General features: G+C 40.0%; 1 protein-coding gene across 18 annotated transcripts in view; it reads right to left on the bottom strand.

Moving 5' to 3' along the window:
• TJP1 (tight junction protein 1) overlaps positions 1-15,779 on the bottom strand; it is a gene marked incomplete at its 5' end in the record, with an annotated part of 330,702 nt that overhangs the window by 50,089 nt on the left and 264,834 nt on the right. For all 18 annotated transcript variants that reach the window (XM_079914047.1, XM_079914041.1, XM_079914051.1 and 15 more), the window contains 4 exons: positions 320-423; positions 4,720-4,996; positions 14,865-14,967; positions 15,652-15,776. In XM_079914047.1, the coding sequence (XP_079770173.1) occupies positions 320-423; positions 4,720-4,996; positions 14,865-14,967; positions 15,652-15,776 (609 nt within the window). The remainder of the gene's footprint in view (positions 1-319; positions 424-4,719; positions 4,997-14,864; positions 14,968-15,651; positions 15,777-15,779) is intronic.

Here is a 15,779-nt window from a genome sequence, read left to right as displayed (position 1 = left end):
TAACAAAACACATCAATAATATCCGGAGGAGTTATCAAAACCACTTAATGTGGAACAACAAACAAATCTATCTACAAAAGTAACTCCTATTAGTGAAAAATACACATTTGGCGCTATTAATTCTCTAGGATGACTCTATGCCCAAAGAAAAGCGTCAGTGTTGACATGTAATAATAGCCAGTGGCAAACTATCTAGTCCCCAAATACTGATTTTTAATTCTTTTTGGCAAAATCGCTTCAAGCATGAACAGGAGCTATGTGGTCACACTAGAACTTGTTTTCTACTGCAGTTCATCAAAATGTAAGAATATGACTATACCTTCAATACAACATCGCCTTCTTGAATATTGCCATCTCTTGCTGCCAAACTATCTTGTGAAATTTCCTTTACAAATATATGGCTGGCCAATCGAAGACCATATTCTGAAATAATATATTTAAATGTCTTTAGTGTAAAATCCCAAGAGTAAAATCCCAAGACTCTTAAATAGAGTTTAAAAGTATGAAACTAATAATCACCGCACAGAGTTTTTAAGTACAATCAGTAATAAGAAATTATTCTTGGCCTCCCTGCAAAGAAGACATTTCCTCTAATCATCAGAAAGTTTTCACTGTCAGTGTGAAAGCAAAGGGAAAGTGCGTGGTTCAAACAAAAGATTGACACATCGTGCTCTCACTGTACTGAAAGAGAGAAAAATCCGAAGAGATAACCATTTCTCTCTGATGGTGTCATGCTGATGCACTAGCTTCTCAGAAGGTTTAAAGAATAAAATTCTGAAAAGGAAAACTCTGGAATCCTTTATGATTTTGTTGATGACTTTAACACCTCTCTGAGAGACATACACAGAGCATCAGTGTGCACCACTCAAACGAGGGCTTCAAACAAGCCAAGCAGATGTGGGGAGGAGTTAAAGATGCCAGTCCTTCCAACAACCGACAAAGTGCCCAAAGTGCCCAGGAGCGTGGCAACATTAATTGCACCTGGGGGTGAGGGAGTGGTCAGAGTTAAAGAAGTTACCAGGAGAGTCCAGAAAACTGTCCAGGGGGCCTGCAAAGCTGTACAATGACTACAACTAACAGTATAATGTCAATAGAACAGGACTGCCCCGGTTGCGTTAGGATAAAGAGTAGGACTGAGTCTTACTGGGAAAGAAAAACAAAACAAAAACCAGAAGGGAAACAAAACTGTTTTTAAGATGGGATAAGTTAGCAGACCTGCTACTCAAGCTTTTAAAAGTTACATCAGTTACAGTTCAACTTAAGGCAAATATACAAAGAGTGTTCACAAGCAGGAATAGAATCAGGGTTAAAAAAAAGAAAATGACCTTCTAGGGGATCTAGGCAGTCAACTATGTGTGCTTTAGAAATGGTGACTATATCTCACAGAAAGAAAGTATTGATTAAAAGACTGTCCTTATTTAAGACTTAAAAATTATAAATGACCAAAATACAGAGATGACTCTAAAATATTCCTTGTATATTAATGTATTCGTTTATTCTAAGTATTTCCTTAGTAAATATTAACTAGGTGGTAGGCACTAGAGATAAAAACCAGCAATTGAGACAGTCCCTGCACTCTGGTAGCTTCCCTAGTCAGTAGGGAAAAAGACGTTACCACAATTACCTGTGTGATGAAGAGTTTGGATGGAGCAATACATGATTCTGTGCCTAGTGGGGGTCAGAGAAGGCCTCCCTGAGAAGCTAATGCTAAAGCTGAAACTCTACCTAAGAAATACTAACACTAAACCTGAGAAATGGACTTCCCTGGTGGCGCAGTGGTTGAGAATCCACCTGCCAATGCAGGGGACACAGGTTCGAGACCTGGTCTGGGAAGATCCCACATGCCACGGAGCAACTAGGCACGTGAGCCACAACTACTGAGCCTGCGCGTCTGGAGCCTATGCTCCGCAACAAGAGAGGCTGTGATAATGAGAGGCCCGCGCACCGCGATGAAGAGTGGCCCCTGGTTGCCACAACTAGAGAAAGCCCTCGCACAGAAACGAAGACCCAACACAGCAAAAATAAATAAATAAACAAATGTGGGTTTAAAAAAAAAAAAGAATATAAACCTGAGAAATGAGGTTGGGTGGGGGTGGTGGTGTGTGTGTGTGTGTGTGTGCGCGCATGCGCGTGGGTGTGGGTGTGTGCGTGCGTGTGCACACTGGTCGAGACAGAATGGTTAAAAACAAGTGCACCAGAAGGTATGAAGGAAAGACAAGACAGGTTTGATGAAGTCATAAGTGTAGGGCAAGAGTCAGACAGAGAAGAAGCAGCCCAGAGGACCCTGTAACCATGTGGAGCAGTCCACAGAATGGACCAGGGAGATCCAGAGACTGCATCATGAGGCTGGGTGAGTCACTTAATAGACAGTGGTGTGATGCTCCTCACCCGCCGTGCCCCACAACACAAAAAAGGAAAAAGTAACGATGTGTTGATTAACTTGATTGTGGTGATCGTTTCCTAGTGTATACATACCTCAAACCATCACACTGTACACACCTTAAATACATAACAACTTTACATATTAATATACAATGTCAATTACACCTCAATAAAGATGGAAGAAAAAAAAAGATGCTGGTAGCTTGGATGAGGGTGGTGGTGGTGGAGAAAGGAGGAGTAGGACAGTCAAGTGTGGTGTTTAGGAAGTTAGAAGGTGTTAACCGGGCATAGGAAAGCAGGGGAAAAAAGATGTCACGGAAAACTATACCATGCTGCCCCCGGCTGGCTTGAGAGACCGGGTAGACAGGAATATATGCAATGGGATATTTCATAAAAAACATTCCACGAGGGAGATGTGCTGTATCTGAGGGATGCAGACGAACACCTAAGTGTACATGCCTATGAGTCAGCTGGGGCACCAGGGTACACACACTGGACCTAGGGAAGGAGCTGTGCCATCATGAGCAGCCCACGACACTGAGAGACATGAGATTTCCTAAAGATGTTATATGAAGTAGAAAAGAGATTCTAGAACAGAAATCCACAGAACACTGAAAGGTAGAATGAGGACAAAGAGATTGCCAAGGATACAGAAAAGAAAGAGGGAGGAACCCCTGAAACCCACAGCATTACAGGAGCCAAGAGAAAACATTATTTCAAAAAACAGGGAGTGGTTAATTATTAGAGAAATGCAAATCAAAACTACAATGAGGTATCACCTCACACCAGTTAGAACGGGCATCATCAGAAAATCTACAAGCAACAAATGCTGGAGAGGGTGTGGAGAAAAGGGAACCCTCTTGAACTGTTGGTGGGAATGTAAATTGATACAGCCACTATGGAGAACAGTAGGGACGTTCCTTAAAAAACTAAAATAGAATTACAGTATGACCCAGCAATCCCACTACTGGGCATATACCCAGAGAAAACCATAATTCAAAAAGACACATGCACCCCAATGTTCACTGCAGCACTATTTACAACAGCCAGGTCATGGAAGCAACCTAAATGCCCATCAACAGATGAATGGATAAAGATGTGGTACATATATACAATGGAATATTACTTAGCCATAAAAAGAAATGAAACTGAGTCATTTGTAGAGACGTGGATGGACCTAGAGACTGTCATACAGAGTGAAGTAAGTCAGAAAGAGAAAAACAAATATGGTATATTAACATATATATGTGAAACCTAGAAAAATAGTATAGATGAACCGGTTTGCAGGGCAGAAATAGAGACACAGATGTAGAGAACAAACGTATGGACACCAAGGGGGGAAACTGGGGGTGGTGGGGGTGGGATGGGATGAACGGGGAGACTGGGATTGACATATATACACTAATATGTATAAAACAGATAACTAATAAGAACCTGCTGTATAAAAAATAAATAAAATTCAAAAAAAACAGGGAGTGGTTAACTATGTGAAATGGTACTGAAAAGGCAAGTAAGATAAAGACTAGAAATTTCTACCGGATTTAGTATGACCAGTTCTAGGAGCAGATACCAGAGAGAGAGGGCTGAAGAGTGAGTGGTGAACAAGGAGAAACAGCTCTGAACACAGACAGTCTGACTGAGAAGTTGGTATGGATGAGGGCAGAGGGGAGCAATAACCAGGAGACATGTCAGGTTTCAGTAAAGCGGATCAGAGCCAGCCTTCAAATACTCTTACACCTTTTTATCAAAATGATCAGTCATCAACGCTTTCCTGCATGGGAGAGACACGCCCACGGCAGCAAGAAGCCACAATCAGACTCATTTGTATCAAATGTGATTACCTGAGGGGAGGCAGCTAGGCTTCAGTTTCAAAATTTTTTGACAAACAAGTCCTTTGCTTTTAGAGCAATATCCTGTGGCGGGTCCCTCCGACTCTCCATTTAGAAAAGGCAGCCTGCCCTCCCTCCGAATCCAATGATTTCTACCCAGATGTAGGTACTACTGATCCTGACAGCTAAGTAAAACACTGAACTGCAACTTGGTGATGGCGTGACATTTCTTGTATTAGCCTATTCTACTCACAAGAAGTAATCCAAAATCCAACTACTGGACAATTTATGTGAAGTACTATCTGCTACAACAAAATGATTCAAGAAGAGGAAACAGATGACCCCTGAAGCCTGACATCACAGGATTTGATTTAAAGCAACAGGACACAAAAACGAAGATAACAGAAGACAACAAAGCAAAGATATAAAGTGATGGCAAACTTACTTCTCATTAAAATTAGTCTTAAAATTTTCATGTGAAAATGATAAACGAGTTGGTAGAAAATACCTTCGTTTTTCCGGGATTTCACCAGTGTGACTTTGGTGGGTCTGGCAGGTTGACTGGAAGCCACAGATCGCCTATCAGATCGCGGAGACAGACTCCTCTCTCGACTTGCACTTCTATCCCTGGCCCAGCTCTTCTCACTCCTCCTGTTAACCATGCCCCCACGGCCACTTCTCGGGTCGTGTACTTCCTCATCATAACTATCTTCTTCATTCTCAGATACTGGTTCAGGATCAGGACGACTTACTGGTATCTGAACTTTCTTTTTCCTTCGAATGGTCTACAAATAAGAAGGATTAGAATATGAGCTGATTTTCATATATGTACTTTCAGTTCTTAAGAGAGGAAGATCACATTTTTCTGGTCTCATACTCATTATAAATAAGAGATATAATACACAAATATAACAAATTAATAAGGAATACTTTTCTATATTGGTTATCTTTTCTGCTCTCCTGGTAAACAGATCTGGTTAAGAAGCAAATTTGGAATAGAGGGCCTAATAAAGTTCTTAATTAATTCAGAAGATCTTCTATGTGTAATAATTACAAGCTTACAGGAAAACTAATAATTACTGGTGGTTTGAATAAAGGAGGGAGCACTGTACTCTAATACAATCAAATATACTGTAGTTGTTACCACACCAGAGCAAACTTGCAGGCCCAACTTGATTCCTTAAAAATTTCAGAATCCATGAGTATCAAGGCCCACAACTGTCCTACTGGAACTCTAAGAGAGAAATTTATTGTACTTCCACACTAACACTGAACTTAGTGTTGTGTTGGAGCTAATAACTCCATGATACTCCACCAATACAAACTTTGTTTCTCTCTCTCCAAAATTTGTAATTTATGGTCTATGCATAAATTCCTTCTTCTGGCTTTCTTTACTCAATTGACTCTGATACTGGTTCAATTTTCCCTGTCCACTTATTTCCTTTACTTTCTGTAAGATCAAGATCTATTTGCGTTGCCTTCTGACTGAGTGGCCTCTTAATCCCTGGACTGCACTCTGTCTTCTCACACCAGTATGCATTTGATCTCATCAGAGATCTGCAAGATCTTCTTGAGTAACACTCCTTGTCTTCTACTTCTGACACCCTGATCTACTGAAACTTCTCCATGTCCATCTTATGTCTGACTCCTCCATGCCCTCCTATTCTCCTAGTCCATCAATTCCCTCCTGGTTTCAACTGTCTTCCTCCCAAGTTTGATGAGTTGTCATGCTTCGATATTTAAATGATTTTCTCTAGCCCCGGGATACCACAGCCCTGTACCTGCTGAGTCAGGACCCAGCCCACCCCAGTAGGCTGGCACCAGCCCCTGGACCCCCAGGGCCCTGCAGCCAGAGACTCCATGACCAGCCTGCCTACGCTGGGCACTAGCCCTGGGACACATAGGACCCTGACCCTGTCCACCAGTAGGCCGATACTAGCTCTGAAACACCTTGGACCCATCAGCCAGCCACTCTGGGATCCAGCCCCACTCACCAGTAGGCTTACAAAGCTTTGGAACACCCCGAACCCTGCAGCCAGTGATGTCTGAAACCAGCCTGCTCACCAGCAAGCCTACACTAGGACCCCTGGCCGCACAACCAGCCACCCAGCTCTACCCACCAGTGGGCCAGCACTAGAGAGAGTGGGCCCAAATCAATAATATCAGAAATGAAAAAGCAGAAGTTACAACTGACAGCACCGAAATACAAAAGATCACAAGAGATTACTGTGAACAATTATACGCAAATAAAATGGACAACCTAGAAGAAATGGACAAATTCCTAGAAATGTACAACCTCCCAAGACTGAACCAGGAAGAAATAGAAAATATGAACAGACCAATTATCAGTAATGAAACTGAATCAATAATTTAAAAACTCCCAACAAACAGAAGTCCAAGACCATATGGCTTCACAAGTGAATTCTACCAAACATTTACAGAAGAGTTAACATGTATCCTTCTGAAACTCTTCCAAAACATTGCAGAGGAAGGAGTGCTTCTGAACTCATTCTATGAGGCCAGCATCACCCTGAGAGCAAAACCAGACAAAGAGAAGAGAAAAGAAAATTACAGGCCAATATCAATGATAAACATAGATGCAAAATTACTCAACAAAATATTAGCAAACTGAATTCAACAATACATTTAAAGGATCATACACCATGATCAAGTGGGATTTACCCCATGGATGTAAGGATGGTTCAATATCCACAAATCGATGTGATATATACCACATTAACAAACTGAGGAAGAAAAATTTTATGATCGTCTCAATAAATGTTGAAAAAGCTTTTAATAAAATTCAACATCTACGTATGATTAAAAAAACTCAACAAAGTGCATATAGAGGGAACATACCTCAACATAAAAAAGGTCATATATAAGCCCACAGCTAACATGGTGGGCTCAATGGTATAAAGCTGAGAGCATTTTCTCTAAGATCAGGAACAAGACAAGGATGCCCACTGTCGCTCTTTTATTGAACTTAGTGTTGGAAGTCCTAGCCCCAGCAATCAGACAAGAAAAAGAAAAGGAATCCAAATTGGAAAGGAAGAAGTACAACTGTTACTGTTTGAGGATGACATGATACTCTATAGAAAATCCTAAAGGCATCATGAATAAACTGCTAAGAGCTCATCAATAAATTCGGCAAAGTTGCAGGATACAAAATTAATACAAAGAAATCTGTTGTATTTCTATACACTAACAACGAACTATCAGAAAGAGAAATTAAGAAAACAATCCCATTTACAAATCGCATCAAAAAATAAAATCCCTGGGGGCTTCCCTGGTGGCGCAGTGATTGAGAGCCCGCCTGCTGATGCAGGGCACACAGGTTCGCGCTCCGGTCCGGGAAGATCCCACATGCCGCGGAGCGGATGGGCCCATGAGCCATGGCTGCTGAGCCTGCACGTCCGGAGCCTGTGCTCCGCAACAGGAGAGGCCACAACAGTGAGAGGCCCACATATCGCAAAAAATAAATAAATTAATTAATTAATTAAAATCCCTGGGAATAAATCTAACTAAGGAGGTAAAACACCTATACTCGGAAATATAACGACACCAATGCAAGAAACTGAAGACAACGGGAACAGATGTAAAGATATACCAAGTTCATGGACTGGAAAACTTAATATTGCTAAAATGACCATACTATCCAAAGCCGTCTAAATATCCAATGCAATCCCTATCAAAATGCCAATGGCATTTTTCACAGAACTAGAACAAGTAATTCTAAAATTTATATGGAAACACAAAAGACCCCAAATAGCAAAAAACGAACAAACAAAAACAATCTTGAGAATGAAGAACAAAGCTGGAGGCATCATGCACCCAGATTTCAAACTATACTATATGGTTACAGTCATCAAAACAGCATGGTACTAGCACAAAACCAGACACATAAATCAATGGAACGGAACAGAAGGCCCAGAAGATGAATCCACACTTACATGGGCAATTAATCTATGACAAAGGAGGCAAGAATGTACAATGGGGAAAAAACAGCCTCTTCAATAAATTGTGCTGGGAAAACAGGACAATTACATACAGAAGAATCATACTGGACTACTCTCTCATATCATGCACAAAAATAAATTCAAAATGGATACAAGATTTAAATATAAGCCCTGAAACCATAAAACTCCTAGAAGAAAACATAGGCAGTACACTATTTGACATCAGTCTTAAAAATATTTTTTGGATATGCCTCCTCAGGCAAGGGAAACAAAAGCACAAACAGGACTACATTCAACTAAAAAAGCTTTTACACAGTGAAGTTAACTATCAACAAAACAAAAAGGCCGCAGACGCAATGGGAGAAGATATTTGCAAACAATATGACCCACAAGGGATTAATATCCAAAATATACAAAGAACTTACACAACTCAACGTCAAAAAATAAACAAACAACTCAATTAAAAACTGGGCAGAGGATCTGAATAGACATTTTTCCAAAGAAGACATACAGATGGCCAACAGGCACATGACAAGATGCTCAATATCACTAATCATCAGTGAAATGCAAATCAAAACCACAATGAGATATCACCTCCCACCTGTCAGAATGGCAATTATGAAAAAGAAAACAAATAACAAGCACTGACAAGGATGTGGAGAAAAGGGAACACTCATGCTCTGTTGGTGGGAATGTAAATTAGTCCAGCCACTACGCAAAACAGTATGGAAACTCCTCAAAAAATTAAAAATAGAACTACCATATGATCCAGCAAATTCTACTCCTATTCACCCAGAGAAAATAAAAACACTAATTAGAAAAGACATTTATGGGAATGCCCTGGTGGTCCAGTGGTTAGGACTCTGCACTTCCACTGCAAGGGGCATGGGTGCAATCCCTGGTCGGGGAACTAAGATCCTGCATGCCATGAGGCCAAAAAAAAAAAAAAAAAAAGGAGGGGAGGGAAGAAAGGAAAAGGAAAAGACATTTGCATGTCTCTGTTCATTGCAGCATTATTTATGATATCCAAGATATGGAAGCAAAGCAAGTGCCCATCAACAGATGAACGGATAAAGAAGATTTGATACACACACACACACACACACACGAATACTACTCAGCCATGAGAAAGAGTAACATCTTGCCATCTGCAACAACACAGATGGACCTGGAGGGTATTACACTAAGTGAAATAAGTCAGACAGAGAAAGACAACTACTGTATGATTTCACTTATATGTGAAATCTAAACAACAAATGAACGAACATAACAAAACAGAAATGGAGTTACAGATACAGAGAACAGGCGGCTGCCAGAGGGAAAGGAACAGGTGAGACAGATCAAACAAACTTCCAGTTGCAAAATAAATGAGTCATGGGTATGAAATGTACGGTGTAGGAAACACAGTAACTACCTAGTATCTTTGTATGGTGACATATCGTAACTAGATTTATCCTGGTGACCATTTTGAAATGTAGAGAAATATAGAATCACCATGTTGTATAACAGGAACTAACAGTGTTGTAGGTCAATTATACTTCAAAAACAAACAAATTTATAGAAAAAGAGGTCAGATTTGTAGCTACAGAGGTGACGGGGGCTGGGGGGATTGGATGAGGGCAATCAAAAGTGCAAATTGAGGCTTCCCTGGTGGCACAGTGGTTGAGAATCCGCCTGCCAAGGCAGGGGACACAGGTTCGATCCCTAGTCCGGGAAGATCCCACATGCCGCAACAACTAAGCCCGTGTGCCACAACTACTGAGCCTGCGCTCTAGAGCCCGCAAGCCACAACTACTGAAGCCGGCGTGCCTAGAGCCTGTGCTCCGCAACGAGTGATGCCACCGCAATGAGAAGCCTGCGCACCACAATGAAGAGTAGCCCCCGCAACCAGAGAAAGACCACGCACAGCAACAAAGACCCAATGCAGTCAAAAATAAAATTATTATTATTTTTTTTTTAAAGTGCAGACTTCCCTTCATAAGATAAATAAGTACTAAGGACATAATGTACAACATGGTAAATATAATTAAAGTTGCTAAGAGAGTAAATCCTAAGTGTTCTCATCACAAGGAAAAAATGTTTTTTTCTATTTCTTTAACTTTGTATCTATATGAGATGATGGATGTCATAATTTCATGAAGTCAAATCATCATGCTGCACACCTTAAACTTACACAGTGCCGTATGTCAACTGTATCTCAGTAAAGCTGGGGGGAAGTTACGTTCTCTTGACCCGTTGGTCCTGTGCCAGGTCAAACCCTGTCCTGTATTATCTTCCCCTTCAGATGGCTGCATCCCCACACCGGCTGGTTAGGTTCTCCTCTATAAATTCATTTTACTTGAAAGAATTCTTTCATTTATTCAGCAATCCTTTCATCTACCTCTTGTTGCCTCAAATTCCATGGAATGTGCTAACACAGGTATCCCGAAACCGTTCTCTGAGATGCCAGTCACTAGGCCTGATTTATAGAGATCAGTGCCACTTCACCTCCCCACTCCCACATGCTTTCAGTGTCTCATTTATTTGGTCTTCCTTCCTGGTCTCAGACAATTCGATCCTCTTCCTGCATGAACAACACCCTTTCAGAGGGGCTTATTCTCATCCCTCCCCACCTCCAAGACCTTTCCTCATCAATTACCACCCCCCCGCAAGCCAGGTACCAACAACTATAATCTCTCCCTATTTACCTCCAGTCTGTCCTCTGCCTACTAATCTGCAAACTCATCTTCGATTCCCATCTCGCTACTCATTTCCAAGCTATCATCTTTTCTCTTCCTTTTGTGACTCACTTTCTTCAAAGGGCTGCTCCACACTTAATACCGCAGCTTCTTACCACCAAGAGTGATCAGAGAAGGCCTCCCTGAGGACACATCGAAGCTAAAGGTCAACAAGCAGCAAGAGGCCAGCATGTGGAAAGGACAGGCAGCCAAGGCCCTGTTATGAATGAAGAAAAGGCTGCCTGCCTTGCTACTCTTGGTGCCTCATGGCTGAGGCCCTTCTCGGGCAACATTTACTGTAAAGCACCCCTCACTGCCTCCCTGAGTCTTACTCTCACCTCTATTTCCATCTCCAACATGTTGTATTAGAAGCAATTCTTTGTGTTAGCACTTCGATCTTCAATCGCTCCCTAGTAAGGTATAAACAAAATAACCAGTTGAGTCCTCAAAGCTTTCCCCGTCACTCCCCTAAGAGAGTGAGCACCACCTGTCTGAAATCTGCACCTGACGCACCCTCCATCTCAGATGATTTGCATGATGGCTGTGACTGTGTGTACCCATCAAGCCTACTGAAATTCAAGTTCCCTGAGGAGAAGGTCCTGGCCAGGTCATTTTAACTGTACCTGTAATGAAGTATTTGCACGTAGTAAGTGTTTAACTCATTGAAAAATATCCAATCCTGCTATGATTCCCCATTTATATTATGAGTTAAGTACTATAAACCCACTCAGGCTTGGTAATCATACTTGATTTTAACACTGAAAATTGTGAAACAAAAATTTTGGGAAAAAATGCCTACTTCAAAACAGGTCAGCTGAATTAAACATTCAAATATAAAACAAAACAATGAAATTATGTAAGTACTAGAATAAAATATAAGATATATGTTTTTATAACTCTGGTAAGGTAAAGACTTTTGTAAGCATGACACCAAAGGCAGAGCCAATCAAGTGAAAGTCTGACAGATATGACAGGATAAAAATGAAAACATTCCCATGATGATGAAATAAAATGATATAAAAGCAAACCAAAAAAACACTGTAAACAACGTACACACACTCACAAAGAAAATGGAAAAACAATATATGCAGTGTATACCACAAAAGGCTAATCATCTTAATACACACAACACTAGTGTGACAGTCATCAACATAAGAATAGGAACAGGCAAAGAAACATAACGGGAAGTATACATACCAGGTGAAGATCAAACCCACTTGTAATTTGAAATACTATGTTTAGTCCATCAGTTTGGCAGAGATGTAAGCGTTGATAAAATTGTACTCTCTCAGTAGCTTATTGGTTTTCTAATGGGCAAATTGGCAATCCATGTATCAAAAGTCGTTCATGCCATCTGACTCTAAAAAGCTACTCCTAAGAAGTTATTCTTAAAAAGTAACTGAACAAGTAGATAGAAATACGATGATCTTTATTATTTTTAAAATAATAAAGATTATTTAAAAAATAATCTTATTAAAAATAATTTTAATAAGATTATTTTAAAATAATCTTAATTTTTAAAAAAATACTTGTGGAAACTGGACATTGAAATGCCCATCAGTGAATGCACTGAGGAAGTGTGCACACACACTGAAATGCTATGCAGCCATGTGGGTAAATACTAAAGTGTTCAGAGTTTATCTCTAGGAAGGTGTTTTCGCCCATTCGCTTCATAATGCTTTTTTAGTATGTTCAGAATTTTAGTAAAAACTACAATGTTCACTATGTTATAAACAATCTTTTACTATCTTCTCTTCACCTACTGTTAAACAAAATTAAGCACATTTATGGTAGTTATATTATCAAAGGAGTTCTAACATTTTAATTCAACGGAAAAGAAATTTATTGAGCCTAATGCCCAAGGGATCTTAGTTTATGGGAAGATATAAACTAAGAACCATCAAAATATAAGAGCCCAGGGCCGGGGAGGGAAGGAGCTAGCTACTCAGAACTGGGGGGAAAAAAAACATATATAGTGACCTGAGGTTCTGGTTATGGCAGGAGATGAGTTAAGGAAGACATCCTACAATGAAAGGCCACATTTTAAAACACTACGGTTTTATTCTCAATGATGAAACCTTAGCGTATGTTGATGACGTAACCCACTCTCTTCAGACGCAGGAATGAACAGCTACCCTCTGCTGACTGAACATGCTTCCACCCAACCCTCCTACAGCTTCTCCCTGAAGAGCAAACTACTTGCCCAACCTTCCTGAGTTCCACCTTTCCAAATGATGTAGCGAAGCACAGTGAGAGGAAAACTCATCCTTCTTACATGTGCTATTTCAAATACATAACAGGTTTTGGACTGTTTCTTACAAAATCATTTCTATGGTTAGAAAAGTCTGAAGTGTAGGAGTACAACTTTCTTGGTTGTATTATTGATGTGGGGCATGTGTACTAAACATTTTGCATGGAAAAACACAAGAGTTCAATATTCCAAAGAATGAAGCTGGAGCTATGGGTGAAGCTCACAACCTCAGACACAGGGAGAAAAATCCAATTTACCTATGGTGCTCACCTTGGAATATGCAGTGACTCATCTGAAGAACACTTATTCAATTTATAAAAACCAACAAATATAAAAATTAGCAATTTGCTTCTGTAAATGCTACAATCTCATGTTATAAAAACTGTTTAAAAATTGTACCATCAACTAGCCAGTCTGTACACGAACTGCAATTTAAAACAACACTAGAGTTCCAAATGTAAAAATACAGTTACAACAAAAAGCTGTGAAAACACATGCACAGTAGAAGATGCCTGTCATCTGGAATGCAGTAACTAAACTCTGGGTCTACTGCCACATGAGAAAACTCACTTAACCAGCAAGGACACTGGTGCGGAGATGAGCCATACGGCACAGCAGCCTACACAAGGTGAGAGGGCCTCCAACTGTGGGTATACAGTCTCAGGAAATAGCCCTTCTGGCTCTCACCATAGCTCCCAGAGGTCAAAACACCATGCGGGCCTCCTCACTCCAGCCCTCTCCTTTCTGTTGGGTCCACTGTGGCTCTGACTGTCTGCTGCAAAGTAGAAAGGTTCTCAGTGGACAACGCAGGACAAACCATGTAGCCGCCAGCCTCTTCCTCCTACTCTATACACCTGAGCTAACGCCTCAAGCAGTACCTTAATTAGGCCTTTCAGAGTCTAGATAAGGCAGAAACAGGGGCAGCAAAGTGGTTAACGTGCTCCTCTATGCATTGATAGATATACATATATATATATATTTTTTTTTTTTTGGCCTCATGGCATGTGGGATCCTAGTTCCCCAACCAGGGATCAAACCTGTGATTCCTGCAGTGGAAGCACAGAGTACTAATCGCTGGACCGCCAGGGAAGTCCCTATGTAGATAAAATTTTACGTAGGATTTTAATGTTAAATCCATTCTCTGCTACATGTGCCTAGTTTTAAATGAAACAGAAGAGTCTAGCAATACACTAAAAAACATATGAACCCTGAACAACTCTATAAAACAAAAAACAGAAAAAAAACAAAACACACAGAACAACCAAAAAAATAAACCCTTACCACTCTCTCTTTCCTCAAACTATATCACAGTAACAAAGTAGCAACAATATACGTGTTCAAGGGACAACATAAAATTTGTCCACTGAACAAAACCTATAACAGAAAATACTTTAAACTGATTATACGCCAAGATTCAGTCTAATGTAAGTATTTTTTTAAAGAGGAAGCATTAAGCCATAAAGAGGTAACCATTCAACCAGGAGCTCCTTCCTTTCTTTTTCAATCAAAAAAAAATCCTGGTATCTGAGCTTTGAGAAAATACACACCAGTGACAAAACATACCACCGGTATTAGAAGAAAGAAACATTCTTACTTGTAAACAACTAACTTTAGAACTACTGTTCCAGATTTTATTTTCTTAAATGGGAAGAATGAATTCAAACACCAAAAACATACCAACAGTAAAGTTGGTATCTTTATAAAATTAAAGGTAAAAAACACTTACAATTTTTGCATTTTTTCCACTTTTCCTTAGTTGCTGAACAGCAAAAGCATGTTCAACATTATCCATTGAAACGCCATTAACCATCGCGACTCGGTCATTTTCCCTAAGGAAAAAAAGTGACCAAAATAATAACAAGTTAGACGAAACCATACAAATAAGTTTATAAAGATATTTTTAAGATAGGATCTTTAAAAAAGATATTCTAATTATGGGCTAATTAACCTGTCTTCAGATCAATGATAAAATAATGTCCAGCTATTTAATTTTCAAATCCCCCACAAAAAATGTTTAGCACTTGTAACTAACCACAGGTCATTAATTTTTTAACTATTAACACAATGTTTCCCAAAAGGACTGAACAGGTACCACAATACACATAATGACTTCTGGTGGTACAGTTACAGGCATTCAATGATACTAAGTCATAAGGCTGGAAAAAGTTATTCCTTCTTTAAAGATAAAGTCTTTCTCCTTCCAATTTTCTTTCAGTCCTCTACTCATACTCTCATTTTTTTGCTAATGTACCTTTTGCCTCTCTTTTATCTTGCTAATCTTCTTGTTGAACAAAAACACTAAGACTCAGGGTGAGAGGCTCCTGAAGGCTAGATTCTACCCCAAACTTAGTAACAAGTTTTCTTTTCACTATCTTTATTTTTTACAGTGACCTTCTATTTAAGTTTAGTGATACTAGCTTTCCATATATGACAGAGATAAGCATAGACGTATATTAATTTAGAAAAATCACTAGCATGGCATGCCAATGGCTGAGGGTAGGAAACATGCTTACTGCAGCTGCCCTTCTGCGGGTCCTCCTTTAAGCACATCTGAAATCACAATCGAGGTTTCCCCACTCTGGAAATGAGGATTATCTCTTCCACCAGATATTGCAATTCCAAATCCAAATCCAGGAGCCTA

The sequence above is a fragment of the Stenella coeruleoalba genome (genome assembly GCF_951394435.1).
Source record: "Stenella coeruleoalba genome assembly, chromosome: 2".
NCBI lineage: Eukaryota > Metazoa > Chordata > Mammalia > Artiodactyla > Delphinidae > Stenella > Stenella coeruleoalba.
This window is presented reverse-complemented; position numbering and strand designations above follow the sequence as displayed.